Source organism: Octopus sinensis, linkage group LG5, assembly GCF_006345805.1.
Source record: "Octopus sinensis linkage group LG5, ASM634580v1, whole genome shotgun sequence".
Classification (NCBI taxonomy): Eukaryota; Metazoa; Mollusca; class Cephalopoda; order Octopoda; family Octopodidae; genus Octopus; species Octopus sinensis.
In genome coordinates this window covers 115,711,518-115,728,043 of record NC_043001.1, presented here as the reverse complement: position 1 = coordinate 115,728,043, position 16,526 = coordinate 115,711,518, and the positions used below count along the sequence as shown (strand labels likewise).

At 36.2% G+C, this 16,526-nt stretch overlaps 1 protein-coding gene across 1 annotated transcript in view; it reads left to right on the top strand.

The window, feature by feature from the left end:
* Positions 1–16,526, top strand: part of LOC115212249 — a 142,050-nt gene that overhangs the window by 88,845 nt on the left and 36,679 nt on the right. Inside the window, exons 11-12 of the mRNA XM_029781087.2 lie at positions 3,747–3,853; positions 13,662–13,680. Of these exons, the coding sequence (XP_029636947.2) occupies positions 3,747–3,853; positions 13,662–13,680 (126 nt within the window). The remainder of the gene's footprint in view (positions 1–3,746; positions 3,854–13,661; positions 13,681–16,526) is intronic.

The window sequence follows — 16,526 nt, the reverse complement described above, 5'->3', positions numbered from 1 at the left end:
ATGAGACTACAGCAAATGGGGATTATGGTTGCTGGAATGAAGGGGAGGTATTTGGAAGATGGGTAGTGGGGGAATTTTGACAAAGGACAGATTACATTGGTGTGTGTGAGAGGAAGGCATGGCCATAAAGGACATGCCTGTATGTATGGACGGCCACAATTTTACTTAGTTTGACATATCTTCTCAAGCATAGCAAATCACCAGTCTCAGTCCCTTGTCATCTCCTCTGTGAGGCTCAACATCTGAAGATCATTTCTCACCACTTTGTCTCGCATCTTCCTCAGTTTACCTCATTTACAAGTTTACAGATCAGCACTTCTTTATGCAGCTATCCTCAGCCTTATGCATCACATGACTGTACTAGCACAGTCTTCTCTCTTGCACACTGCATCTGATGCCACTTATACCCAATTTTTTTCTCAAAATTCTTACACTCTATTGTACATGCCCACTAACATTGCACATCCACTGGAATAGGGCTTCATTTCTTTCAAGCTTCACATACCCTGCAGTAATAGCCATGTTCACTGTCATATCCTTACATAGGCATCCGTTCTACCTTTCACTCTGAGAGAGAGGCCTTTGTTACCTGCAACATTGCCCAGCACATTCTTATTCTAGCAACATTTTCAGAGCATTCTCCTCCACTGTTAACTTGGTCATCAAGGTAATGGAAGCTATCTACACTTATAAAGAACTGCCCACCTACTTCATACATTCTTAGTTTTTATTATACCTACTTACCTGTACACACAAAGAATAGTTTTTCTGTTAAACTTCCTGTGATACTGCAGTATTTCTTGTGTGTTACACTGAGTACAATTTATGGAATTTCTACCTATACCTTTTCTGCATATCAAGAACAGCTGTCTCCCTGAAGAGATTAATAACTTGTCTACTTTCCTACTTACTAGGACTTTGGTCTTTGCTTAATTAATTCTGAGGCCCTTTTATTCCAGACTGTCTCCACACCTGAAATTTCTTTTACAATTCTAGTAGAGATTCAGCTATAAGAACAAGCTCATCAGCATAGAGGAGCTCAAAGGCAATCAGTTTTAAATTCTTCTGTTATGGCCTGGAGGCCTATGATGGAGGAAGCTAAGAATATGATAGAAGAGAGAGGAAGCTAAGAACTGATCCTTGATGAATACCTAACTGTACACAAAATCCATTACTCTTCTCATTGCCCTTTCACCTTACTGACACCATCCCTGTACATGGCTTGTATGGCTCTCACCAAGCACTCATCTATCACTAGCTTCTACATTGGCTACCAGATTAAGGAGCAGGGGACCTTGTCAAAAGCTTTTCCGTCTAGTGACTTTATAACAACTTGGTTGCAATTGAATACAAAAAATTCAAAAATTTGCAGCTTTATTTAAAGGCATATTGCATGGTGTTTTTGTGTGGATTTGAATGATGCATGGAAACATAATATGGGGACTGGTAGACATTAGATTAATACCTTTTGTTGGATGTGCAATACTAATGTGAGTTGAGAAATCTATTGCTTTTAGTGGATTATAATAGAAAGACATTTTTGTTGAATTAAATGTGTGGTGGAAAGGAAAACAGAAGTGTAATAAAATGAAACACTATAAAAATTGATAGAACCCTGGTAGATAAAGCAATTAAGGATATGAAGACAGGAGAAGCAACTGTCTCATCAGTAATCACTGCTGAGATGCTTGAAATATCAGGTGGTGTGGATTATGGTCTTGTCATCCACATCGTAAATCAGGTAGTTTCAGATTATTGGATCAGGTGATGAAAGTTATGGAGAGGGTCACAGCCCAACTAATTATGGAAAGAGTTAGCCTAGATAAGATGCAGTTTGGTTTTGTGCCAAGCAAAAGCACCACTGATGCTATATTTTTGGTAAGGTAACTGCAGGAGAAATATCTGGCCAAATATAAACCTCTGTACTTGGCTTTTGTTGACTTGGAGAGAAAGCTTTAACAGGGTCCCCTGATACCTTATCTGATGGTCAATGTGAAAACTGAGGATGGACAAGTGGTTGATAAGAGCTGTACAAGCCCTGTACAGGGATGCAGTGCAGTCAGTAGATGAGAGTTGGCAACAAGTATAGTGGATAATTCCAGGTAGAAGTATAGGTTCACCAGGGATCAGTCCTCAGTCCCCTCTATTCATTATAGTAGTCTCAGGCAATAACAGAGGAAGCTCCTCTTTGCTGATGACCATGCTCTAATAGCCAAGTCACTGCCAGACCAGAGACAGAGTTTAGGGAGTGTAGAGAGTGTAGAAGCAAGGTTAGAATTGAAGAGCCTTAGGGTTAACCTAGCAAAAACCAAAGTTTTAGTAAGTAGGGAGGATGAAAAATCACAAACCCCTTCAGGTAGATGGCCCTGCTCAATCTTTAGAAAAGGCATAGGTAGAAACTCCATATGATGTACCCGATGTAATCAATGGACACATAAAAGGTGCAGCAATATCAAGGATGGTAACTGGGAAGAATTAAACACTGAAGATGTACAGAAAACATATTCCATCACATGTAAGGAAGGAATACTAGAAGTAGTTGATATCTTCCACTAACTAGGCAACCCAATCTGTAGTGGGTGGTTGCTCTGACATTGTCATGGCTAGAATAGAATAGCGGGCAAAGTTCAGAGAGCTCCTATTTTTGCTGGCAACTAAGGGCTCTCACTCAGGGTGAAAGGTAGACTGTATGAGGCATGTGTGAAACTGCCATGCTATACAGCAGTGAAACATGGGCTATGAATGTAGAGGACATGTGTAGGCTTGAAAGAAATTAAGCTGTATGGTCCGCTGGATGTGTAATGCTAGTGTGCATATAGACAGAGTGTAAGTGCCCTGAGAGAAAAGTTGGACATAAGATGCATCAAATGTGGTGTGCAAGAGAGACGACACCGTGATATGGTCATGTGTTACATAAGGATGAGCACAGTTGTGTGAGGAAGTGCCACACCCTAACTGTGGAAGGAACCTGTGGTAGAGGTAGACTCAGGAAGACATATGATGAGGTGGTGAAGCATGACCTTTGAACACTTGGGCTCATAGTGCAATGACAGGAGACTGAGACCTTTGGAGATATGCTGTGATTGAGAAACCTGGCAACTGAAGTGAGATCACTACCATGGCCGATGCCGGTGTTTGCATGTCCAGTCCATTTAAGAGTACCTTGATGCGTTGGGGTGATATGCTATGCTTGAGAAGTCCTGTTGAGTCGAGGTAAAACCAAAATTGTAGCTGTGGCCCTGTGCCTCCTTGACTGGCTCCTGTTCCAGTAGCACATAAAATGCACCATCTGAACATGGTCTACGCCAGTGGACTCTGGACTAGCTCTTATGCTAGTAGCATGTAAAAAAACCCATCCAAATGTGGCCGATGCCAGAAACCCCTGACTGGCTTCATGTGCTGGTGGCACATAAAAAGTACATCTGAACATGATCAATGCCAGGCCCACCTAACTGGCACCTGTGCTGATGCCCCCCTACACTCTCGGAGAGGTTAGCATTAGGAAGGGCATCCTGCTGTAGAAACAATGGCAGATCAGATTGGAGCCTGGTGCAGCTGCTGGCTCTCCAGACCTCACTCAAAACCATCCACCCATGCCAGAATGGAAAATGGATGTGTAAACGATAATGATGATAATGAGATGAGTTGTGTACCCCAATAAATGAGACACATGAGTAATGAAAAATTCTTCATATACTACTATATATATTGATGTAATAATTCATGGTCTTTTAATCATCTTTCAGAAAAGCAAGCAAGAAATACCTATGGAAATAATTATTGGTTGCACTGTCGGAATTGTATTATTATTAATAATAATGGGTTCTTACTTATATATTCTACAAAAGAGGAGGTTTGTATGTTTTTCATATTATAAAGCTTTATTTATCACAACAATGTGGTATGTGTGTGTGTGTGTGTGCGTGCACGTGTATACATGTGTGTTATATATATATATTTAGAGGGAAAGTTAAGAAGAAAAATAAGCAAAAATGCACATTTTAGAAATCAAAAAAGTAAAGGCTTTTTATGGAAAGTAATGATAGATATATACAATCAGATGAACTGAGGTAGGAATAAAAGTAATAAAAGCCATTATTGTGAATTGTTAAAGAGATTCAAAAGCATATGGGTTTTGTGAATTTACTAATCATTGCTTTGAATGCAAATCAATTAATGAACGGTGTCAGGTCTATTAGTCACTGAGTTAGACGGTTATGTGTATGGGAGGTATGTAGTTCTAGATTTGGTGCAATTAGGGTAGATATAGATCTGAAATGTAAATGGTGTATGGGATGTATGGGGGTTAGTGGTATTAATTGAAAGGTTTGTAGTGTTCTGTATTATGTTAGGTGTTCATATTGAGTTGTGGAAGATATTTATTGATGAAAGTTGCCTCTTCATGCATTCTTTGTTGTACTGAGGTGTTCTGTGAACATTGAGGGAAGGGGGGGGAAAATTAGGAAATTGGGATTAAGATTCCTAGCACAACTTTCTATATGTTCACCAACCTGTATCTGTGTGTATGTGGGGCGGATAATGAATAAGGAGAATTTTACTCCATATATGGTATGTTGAATGATTCATTTGAACAACATTCTTACCATATATGCTAGATTCATCGAATTCGACAAAATCATAAACTTTGGCATAAACCCACTAAGAAATTCAATATAAATAAACAGGCAATAATAAAAAACAATCTAGGGTCAATTATAGCAGCTAATAATAGATATAAGCTTAGAAACCATTCATTAGGTAAAGTTTCTCTATGGGAAACCTCTGATCTGGAGCCCAACAATAATATTTTACTTAATGATAATACAAGAAGAAATATAATTGGTGAATCACAACAATAAGGGGCTATAAATCCTACCCAGACAAGTCAAATGGATGTGATTAATGAACTAAACACAGCTTCTCAGTAATTTGGAATCTAACCAAATCAATGAAAATTATTTGGGACAATGATTTAAAACCCACATGAGGCAAAAAGCATGCAACTTCTGCAAGCCTGAATACTGCCCCTTATTTAACAAAAGAACCTAGTCTATAAATGCCAAGTACTAACATCTAACCCTAACCAATCTAAAACATATATCGGGAGCACAGCTGATTTTAAAACTAGATACTGAGTGCACATGAGTTCATTTATTAACCCTAAAACTAAATTTTCCTCATCACTAGTAACATATGTTAACCTTCTAAAAATGCAAAATATAACTATAAATTAATATGATCAGTAGTTACTGGAACCTCTCCTTATAATTCATGTACACTAACTGTAGGTTATGTACAAAAGATCAATCAATATACTATGTCTAAATAAGAAGATAATGCTAAGCAAATTCTCCAATCTTATCACTTCATGTAGACATAAATACCTCTCCACATATAATAACAAATAATCATTAAATAACAAAAATCCATAAAGTTCTCATCAATAAAATAATTATGGAATAATGATCATCTTATGCACATTTAAATTCTTTCATTAAGTAACAATAAATCTGTAATGAATAAAAAACAAAAAATGAAAAAGAGAAAAATCATTTCACTTCTAGAATAATTTCCTGGGAAATAATGATCATCTTATGTAGAACATAAATACATATGACACATTAAATTTTTCGTTAATAACAATAAATCTGTAACTTGAATAAAAAACAAAAATGAAAAAAGAGAAAAATCATTTCACTTCTAGAATAATTTCCTGGACAATTATATTTAATTTTACCTCCACCATATATTTTAAATTCATCTTAATTATTTATTTTATTCGACTCATTTTTCATGCAATCGATTTTTATAAAATACAAACTGGTATAGTGTAATTGAACTTTGACATTTATGGACAAAAATACCAGATGTGATCCATACAAGATATAGATATCCTGATGAAGGAAATATGGATACTGGAATGGATTTTAAATCGATATCTACTCTTATCACTCTGTTCCTGAAACAGCCATGGGATGTATATGTTAATTTTCACATTTGGATTTTAATTGGGACTTCTTCCTTTGAACTTTCCAATATCTTGGAGCTTTAATATTAGCGTCTCTGATGCAACAAACCAATCCTGTATGTACAAATTTACGTGATTTAAATATCGCTGAATATGTATTGCCTCAATGTGTATATTTGCCTTTCATATCAAAATATCTATTTTACATATATTTTTTATGAAGCATTTAATGGATTGAAATTTTACTTTTCATATATGGACTGATAACCCAGAACTTTGTATCAAATCCAAAATATTCCATAACAGTTCATGAACTGTGTTAAAATAATACTTTTTTTTATATATTTTTGTGGTGTGTGTGTTCATTCAGTTCATTATTTTAACATGGCGCACAAACTTTTTCCTCAACCTAGTATGTATGTATATACATACATACAAACAGTTAGACATGCAGACAGACAGATAAGAATAAAATGGGATTAAAAAGTTCTGGTAGATATCAAGTAAGCATTCAGTATAAAAGAATAAGGTTAAATTTCCAACAATCAGATACCAGTAAATGTAAATAGAATATAAATCCCAATTAAATCCTCATGCATGACAGGTAAATCCAACAATCCTTTTGTAATAAGAAGTAAAGGTGTGATCTAAAATAAAGATAGGACTTTCTTCATATATATATGTATATATATATATATATATTATATATATATATATATATATATATATATATATATATATAAAACTGAGAATGTGTATCTGACTGTCTGTCTGGCTGTGTGAATCCCTAAAACTTCAGAACTACACAATAAATTTCATTCAAATTTTACACATGCCTTACTTGGGATCCAGGGAGTGTCATGGGCAAACAATTTTAACTTTTTGCCTAGGGTGAGCCCACAGCAATATCAATATCTTCTTCCCTATTTCAGTATTACGTGTTAAAAGTGAAACAAAAACATCTCTCTATTGTAATGTCAGATACTTTCACTTTAATACTGAAACTATTAAAGTCAAACTATTATATAAGGGGGATGAACCATTAACAGTGGACATCCATTTTGCTAGAAGAAGATCCGCTATGGTCTTATATGTTATACCACTGGTTTTCAATTCATATTAATCAAATTAATATTCAATTTCTCACCCTTATTATTTTAAATTTAAATTTAAACCCAGACCATGTGTTTTGGAACAAAGTTTGTTACCACACAGCCACACCTGCACCTATGTATGTGTGTGTGTGTGTGTGTGTGTATAGCTGTATATGTATACATTTATTTCTATACATATAGATGTTTATGTATACATGTATATGTGTAGATGTATATATATTTAGATGTACATGTAATATGTACACATATATATTCACATACATACATGCATATATATATACACATACACACACACACACACACATGCATAGGTGCAGGTGTGGCTGTGGGGTAACAACCTTCGTTCCAAAACACATGGTCCAAAGTTCAGTCCCACTGTGTGGTGACTTGGCATGTGTTTTCTGCTATAGCCTCAGACCAACTAAAGCCTTGTCAGTGGATTTTGTAGACAGAAACTGAAAGAAATCAATCGTATATATATATATATATGTATGTATATAAGTAAGTCTATGTGTGTGTCTTTGTGTTTCTCCCTCATCACTGCCACACAACTGGTGTTCGTTTAGTTGCATCCCCATAACTTACTAGTTTCACAAGAAGAAACTGATAGAATAAGTACCAGGCTTATCAAAATAAAAAAAAATCCGCTAGGCAGTATCTCATATTTTTGTTTGCCCACACAATTTATCTTGTGTGTGTGTGTGTGTGTGTGTGTGTGTGTATATATATATATATACATACACATACATATATATATATATATATATATATATAATATATATATATATATATAATATGTATATGGATTTCGTAGACAGAAACTTAAGAAATCAATCGTATATATATGTATGTATATATTTAAGTGTATGTGTGTGACTTTGTTTCTGTGTTTACCCTCATCACTGCTTCACAACTGCTGTTCGTTTATTTACATCCCCATAACTTACTGTTTTCACAAGAAGAAACTAATAGAATAAGTACCAGGCTTATCAACATAAAAAAGCACTACGCTGTGTGTCTCATATTTTTTGTTTGCCCACTCAGTTGTATCTATCATATAATATATATATATAAACACACACACACACACACACACACACATATTATATATATTATAATACACACACACACACATACATAATATATATATATATATATATATATATATATATATATATACATGTATGTATATGTGTACATTCATATTTATTATATCAAAGACTGAAAGGAAATCTGCAATCAAATAACTTTACTCAACACTTTGCAACTGAATCAGTGGAGGCAAAGATGCCTCTCATTTACTTGACAATTTATGCAGCACATTGCAGAAATCACAATCTAAGTGTATGTCAAAGCAAACTCTTACACTGTTGTACCACTGAATTACAAATAATGCTCATCTATGCTTGGATAATCCCACAGCTTCCAAGAGTACAACTATTCGTCTTTGCTTAGATAAAATGACAAAATTGTGGGTGTTAAGTCCCCATGAAGGGGTCTTTCTAACTCTGGCGAGGATGTAGTCAATTTGGCTAGTGTGTCTGCCAGAATGGTAGGTGACTGGCAGTTTTCCTGAAGTTAGTATTACAAACCATAAGATCATTTGCATCGCAGAACTCCAGCATCCTGGTTCCTTCCTCATTGTTGGAACCAAAACTGTAGCCTCCATGTATGTCATGGAGGGTCCCCTGTATGTTGTCCAACATGTCCATTGAAGTCACCATCCACAAATAGAAGGTCCCTATCATTTGTCAACGAGGTAATCTGCAAGAGGGAGTCATAGAATCGGTCTTTCTGTCCATTGGGTAGCCTTGGCTGAGCGGCATAGGCCGAGATAATGGTTGCTAGCTCATATATATATATATATATATATATATATATACTTTATTGAAAAGCAGCAGAAATTTAATAAAAGCTGTTACTCAGAGTTTCATGTCCCCATTCGTTTGACAGTTTTGTTAAAATAGAACAGAAATAACGATATGATCAAAAACTACTTAAAGGATGCCCCTTTAAAAATAGAGTTGTTTCATTGGTCCTTTCAGTTAACAGTGTTAAGCAAGCAATGAACAAAATAAATAAAGTAAATGAATTCAATATAAATTCATCCAATTATAAAAACCGAAGAAAACCTCAAATCAAAGAGTGGATTCAAAAGACATATATAGATGATTATATACAAAATATAATTCAACTAGTTTAACGTGACCCGCTCTACGCATGGGTGAGGGTGTGGTTGTTACTTTCTGTTGCTTCCTTTCTGTTTCTTATCGCCGCATTCTCCCTCTTTGTTTCTCTCTCCTTTCTCTCTCACTTACCCACTCTCTTACTCTTCCTTTCTCTCGGACTCTCCCTCGCTTTCTCTTACTCTTTATCTTTCTCTATCTATCTCTCTCCCATTTATAAAAAAATTAAATTTCCACACTTAAATTAAAAATCTGCTTCCACATAATCATGTTGAAAATTTGATTGAAATCAGGCAAAAGATGTCCAATCTAGACCCCCAAGTGTCCACAAAAATCATTAAAATCTCCGTTTTTAAACCAAAGCAACTACTGTTGTGCCCCAAAACGTCTCCCGATCAATTTCTCACCTCAAATTATCCTCTCCTGTAAATTTTAATCCCCTTCCAGCCCCATTTAGACCCCATTTTACATAAAAATCAATTTGTATCAATGTTTGCCTTCTTCATTTTATAGATTAGGCAGATATACCCAGCCTTGCTCAGGATTAAAATAGTTTATTATTGTTTTACTTGTTTTGGTATTATAACCCAATTTCATTTCGGTCTACGTGGGCCACATTTTAAGAGATGAGGAATTTTGCCCTAGAGGCCATGCCTTTCAATTGAGCAAACTCACTAGCACTTTTAACATAGGTGTGCATATTTTCAGCTCAATCCGACCAGATATGCACACATTATATATATATATATATATATATATATATATACACATACGCATTAAATATGTACATATATACGCATTATATATACATGTCTACACACACACATATATATAAATACATACACTTTATACATATACACGTATATATATATATCATCATCATCATTATCGTTTAATGTCCGCTTTCCATGCTAGCATGGGTTGGACGATTTGACTGAGGTCTGGCGAACCAGATGGTCGCTTTCCATGCACAGGGTCCAGGTCTGATCTGGCAGAGTTTCTACTGCTGGATGCCGTTCCTAACGCCAACCACTCCGAGAGTGTAGTGGGTGCTTTATTATTGTCTTACGTGTTTCAATTATAACCCTATTTCATTCGGGTCTACGTGGGCCACATTTTAAAGATGAGGAAATTTTGCCAAATACTTTTCTTGTGGCTGTCTCACTTCAAAGATGACATCTGTGGAATTCTTTCCAGGTACAAAACCTAAACTGCATCTCATCTAGTTTCATTCTATTTCTAATCAATTGAGCCATAACTCTCTCTAACATTCATGACTTGGTCTAGCAATTTAATACTTCTGTGTAATTGTTTCTATCTAAGGCATCACTTTTACCCTTGTAACTATTATACTACTACACTTGTCATTGAGGATGGTGCTTTCCTGAATAACCTGATTAACTATGCAGGTGACTAAGCTGTATCCTACACCACTGGAAATTTTAATCATCTCGGTAATGACTCTTGATAGCTTAGGGGCTTTCATGTCCTTAATTGCCTTATCTATTTTACTTCTATCAACTCTGATGGCTGGTCCCTCAATTGGTTCGATATTTGGTAAACTCTCCTCCCATTCATATTCCACATTTAATAACATTTCATTGTGACACTGCTATACATCTTACTTCTGTGATTTGCTAAGTGCAAGCATACCATTATCCATTTGCACACATTTCTCACGCACCAAATCTCTATTCTCTCTGATACACTGCTTTGCAATCCTGAACATCTCATACTGTAGAACATTTGCTAATCTCTTACCTTCAGCTACTCCTTTTGCTATGCATACCTGACGCCTAGCTGCCCTTTTGGCTACCTTATATAATTATCTGCTTCCTCTGGTTTTTCCAGTTTTTCCAGGCCTGTCTTTTTGATTTTATAGCACTGTCAACTTCCTTGCTCCACTACCATGTCACCCTTGATCTAGCTGGGACTCTGCACCAACCACACATTTCATCTGTAGCCCTCAGTAGATTGTCTCACAAGAACTTCCAATTGTCCTCTAAGCTATGTGTCCCCAACTCTTCCTCTCTTTCTTTAGAAGCTTCCATTAGTAAATCTCTAAATTTTTGTCTGTTTGCTGGGTCTTTGAGCTCCTAATACTGTAGGAAAAGCATATATATGTATATATATATGCTCACAAGGGCTGCAATCACCCAAAACAATGGATAATTCCTGAGCCTCTGAGAGCATATATGTATACATTTATGTGCCTTTCTTATAGCATTAGGAACATTTTAACTCTTATTTCTAATAATCCATTTTCTATGCTGGCATGAGTTTGACAATTTAACTGCAAATGGTAAGCTGGAGAGCTACACGAGGCTCCAGTATATTTGGGTTTGGTTTTTATGGCTGGATACCCTTCCTAGCACCAATTTCTCCAGTGAGTGTACTCAATGCCTTTTATGTGTCACTAGCACAGGTCCATCTTACATGTCACTGGTACAAGTGCCATTCACACATCACCAGCACTAGGCCAGAATCAGAGTTCCACTTAGCTTGATGCCTCTTCCCAAGCACACCAATTTGCCAGAAGTCCTGGTCACTTGTCACTGCCTCCATGAGACTCAACATCCAAAGATCACATTTCACCACCTCAACCCACATCTTCCTGGGTCGACCTCTTCCACAGTTTCCTTCCACAATAAGAGATCAGCACCTCTTTATGCAGCTGTCCCCATCCATATGCATCATTTGACCATACAGCAGTCCTCTCTCTAGCACACTGTATCTGATGCCTCTTATGCCCAATTTTTCTCTAAAGACGCACTTTGTTGTATGTGCACATTGACATGCACAACCAGTGGAGCATACCAGCTTCATTTCTTTCAAGTCTTCACATGTCCTCTGCAGTCACAGCCCAAGTTTCACTGCCATGTAACATGACTGTTCACACATAGGCATCATACAATCTGCTTTTTACACTGAGGTAGAGGTCCTTTGTTACTATATATATCCTCTCTTCCAGAAGTAACAGGAATACATTCTTTTCAAAACTTTGGTCTGAATTCATCACCTCACCCTAACTTACATTGCCTTCCTTCCTTCTTGTTCCAGAATTACACACCTAAGCCTTATGTTTCCTTCTCTCTCCTACTTCTTTCTCCTCTTACTTCCACATGCCATTTCTGCTTGACTACTACACAATCTTCAGTTTGTCAACAGCCACACCCACAGATGCTGCTTTTCCGGCTCCTTCTTTTCCCTTGCATCAAATCTTCTCTTTATCAATTCCATTCTGTTATTTCTCTTCTCACCTCTGTTTGCCATTTTATTTCTTTTGTGCATTAGCATCTGGCTTTTCATCATCTTAATGTATATTGTTTCATCTTCTTGAATTGGATGATTTTCCTGGAAACTTTTTACCTTCAATTTCTCTGGACTTTTTACCAATATCTTTGTTTTTATCAACACTGAATTTAAATATTTCTACCACATTTTAAAATTTTAGTTTAAACTGTCTCTCAGTGTTTCCCATCTGCTTTCCTTTGAATGCATTCTCCAACCTCTATATGCTTTTGGTGAAAACTTGCTCACACATCAATAATATCTTCCACCTTGTACTTATTGTCCAATCTGTTTCATCAATTTTTCCATATGCTTATACACACTCCCATCTCCTCACATACATGCTTTTACACAACCTACCTAAAAATTACACGCATACACTACTATACTTGCACATATCTATACACATAGACATCACATTAACACACACACATACACACTCGGGTAGGACAGAGAGAATATAGATATATGTACCAAGCCCCAATGCCTGCTTTGACATGTTTTCTATGGTTGGATGCCCTTCAAAGTGCCAACCACTTTACAGAGTGTACTGAGTGCCTTTTACCTGGTACTAACAGCAGTGAAGTCACCAAGTAACTAGAAAGACAAGACACTCTCAACTGAGTAGGGAATAGAATTGAGAGCGGTGGTTTTGTACCAGGTAATGAGAGGTTAGAGTATGGATGGAGGTACAGAAATTGGTGTCTTGCAGTAGAGGAGATACATTGGGTAACTCAGTTGGAGTGAGAGAGGAAGAGAGATGTTGAAGATGTGATGGAAGGTGACACTCAAGATACATAGAGTGACAGGAACCAAAGATTGGATCAGGCAAGTGGCTGAGTAAGTTCATGAGATGGTAGCAGGAGAGTGGGAGATGGAAGGAAGGACTATTTTACGAGGGTGTGAAGGAAGAGTGGAAGAGGTGTTTGTAAATCTTACAATCTTAACAACATGGAAAATCTGAGATAAATTTGTTTCAAAATTTACTGCTGTAACTAATGGTAGTCTTATTTGATATAGAAAATTACTTGTACTACTTTCACAAGAAATGTTTAATATTGAATAACATTCCTATATGCATCACTTTTTACTTTTTTTTAGGTTTTAAATGCAATAAAGAGTAAGTATATAACATTCTTATTTGTTGTTTATTTCAAAGTAGATAGAAAATTTCTATCAGTTGAACTCAAGTTGTAGGAAGGTAATACAAAATCATATATAGTTCACATGTTAGTTGGCTCTTCTATCTGCCTTTTCCAATTAGTATAATAGAATCTTTGTTAAGGTGACAGTAAATCAAAACCTTATATGTGTAAACTTTTGCAAGTGAATCTTTATGCAAATAAAATACTATTGAAATTGTGAGGAAATGAAATTTAAAAGTATAAATTGTTTGATTATTTACTTAATGCAACTGTATATACTACAGATTTATATACTATAGATTAAATGATTATATTATAACTAACATTCCAAAAGACTGGGAGAATATCTAATTAATCTAGCTAATGGCCTTCCTTTTTGTAAGGAAAATATTTTGTTGAGTGTGTATATATATATATATATATATATATATACATATATATATATTCAGTAATGAATTAAAAGCAACTCTAATGTTGTAAACATTATTGGTTGCACATATTCCATGTATGTATTTGTTTGCCAGAGTCACTGCAGCATAGCACTTAGGGATGACTCCCTCATAACACTGGTTGCTAAGACACCTAAAGGTCATACACTGAGTCTTCTTCCATCTTGATTTTGGCCTGTAGCCTCCCCAGATTAAAGAGTCTGCCATCAGTAGTGAATATGATCTTGATGCTGGTTTTATCATCATTGCAGAAGCATCCAACAGCATGGCTGAGTACGTCATGCTGAATAGCATAGGTGCTAGTACACAGCCCTTCTTGACTTCATGAGTGACTGGGAATGTGTCAGAGGAAGAATCTCCTTGATCCAGTACTTGAGAAAGCATGTTGTTGTGAAACTGACACACCATACTGGTGAATTTGTCCAGGCAGCCGAATCACTGTAGGTGAGGAGAGGTATTAGGCTGGTCACCAAGGTAAAGGTGTATGAAGCAGCTTTACTGCCTATGTTATTGTATGCCTGTGAGATTTGTATGGTTTAGATATGTCACACCGAAAAGCTAAATTGCTTTGATATCACTGCCCCCAAAAGTTGTTGGAAATCACCTAGTTAGACAAGTCAGAAGGTGAGACCCATCTTGTTGAAATGCCTGACATGCAACTCCCTTAGAGATTGGTTTACAGTGAACTGATGGAAGGCAAGTGCATGCAAGGTGAACAGAAAAAGTGCTTCAAGGATACACTCTAAGCCTCACTGAAGAGCTTTCAGATCAACACTGGTACCTGGGAAATACAAGCTCAAGACTGCCCTGCCTGACTACACCAAGAGAAGTACTACCTCCTACAAACAACAGGATTGTGAGGACATGGTGAAAATGCATACAATGCAGAGCCAACTCTTTACTTTCAGCCCCAGCAGACTACCAGTGCCCAATTTGTGGAAGAGCCTTTTGAGTATGTATCAGACTGAATGGCCACAACCAAACACTGTGATCCATCTTCTAGTCTCAAGAGATACCCTTGGTCATTGTCAACAATGGTGGATTAGTTGTATATGTATATCATCATCATCATCACCATCTCAGTTGTGGTCGATGATTGGACATCTGGTCATTGGTGTCTGACATTAAGAAAAAGACAATTTCATTCACAATCCTCAGAGGTGCAAATAATCGTATTTTGCAAGTTAGAAGGCCTGATTTAGTAGTAGTAGATAAAGAGAATAGAAAGTGCTAGATAATTGACTTTACAGTTCCAAATGATGAAAAAATCAATATGAGAAGTATAGAAAAACAGCAAATTATTAGAACCTAGCCATTGAATTACAGAGACTATGGAAAGTGCTGGTAAAATGTATTCCAGTACTTATAGGTGCATTAGGAAATATCTCTAAATATTTGAAAAGATGAATAGAGGAAATAGGTATAAACCCAGTTTAGTACAGTTGCAGAAAACAGTATTATTAGGGACAGCTAGGATACTTAGAAGGGTTCTTGGCATCTAAGGTTACGTGTTGTAGCCCAATGTTAGGATTTTTTCTTTTCCAACAGTCTAATGTGTTGTGTGTATATGAATAATGATAATGGTGATAATGAAGTATTCAAAGTGTGGGGCATGAAGGTAAAAATAATACTAATAATAACTGGAGCATTGGGCATGATAAAAAAACATATGAACAAAAGCGTAGAAGCTATACCTGGATCCTCAACACTACACACTTTTTAAAAAATAGCCCTACTATGAACAGCCCACATTCTATGCAAGACACTATCAATCCAATAATACAACCTAAACAAAACAACATACAAATACAAGACACACTCTATACATCATTTACCCAGTGAAATATACTTCCACCTGCAAGCTAAAACAACCAAAGCACTACACACTCAACACATAATATAAGCAGTAATGCAACAGAAGACAGCACCACATCTCAAGGGAAAAAAGGTAATACAGTACAGTACTGGGAAGATGCACACTCCCAACAGCAGAAAAGAACATACAATGCTGCAACCCCCAGCAACACAGCAGTGTAGCAGGTGATGCAGTAGAAATTTGTCTCAATCTAACAAATATTGAACAATTATACAATAATAATGATGATGATGATGATGATGATGATGGTGGTGGCGGTGGTGGTGGTGGTGGTTGTGGTGGTTGTGGTGGTTGTGGTGGTGGTTGTTATTTTATTTTATTTTATTTTATTTTATTTTATTTTATCTTATTTTATAATTATTTTGTGAATTTAATAGGACTTCATCAGCAAAAGGTAAGTTTTGTTTTTAAGAAATTTGCATGAGGAAAAGATGAATTTAGTTAGACAGACAAATTATTAAGAGACCATGTTGCAAAAAAGTAAGATATTAAGTGG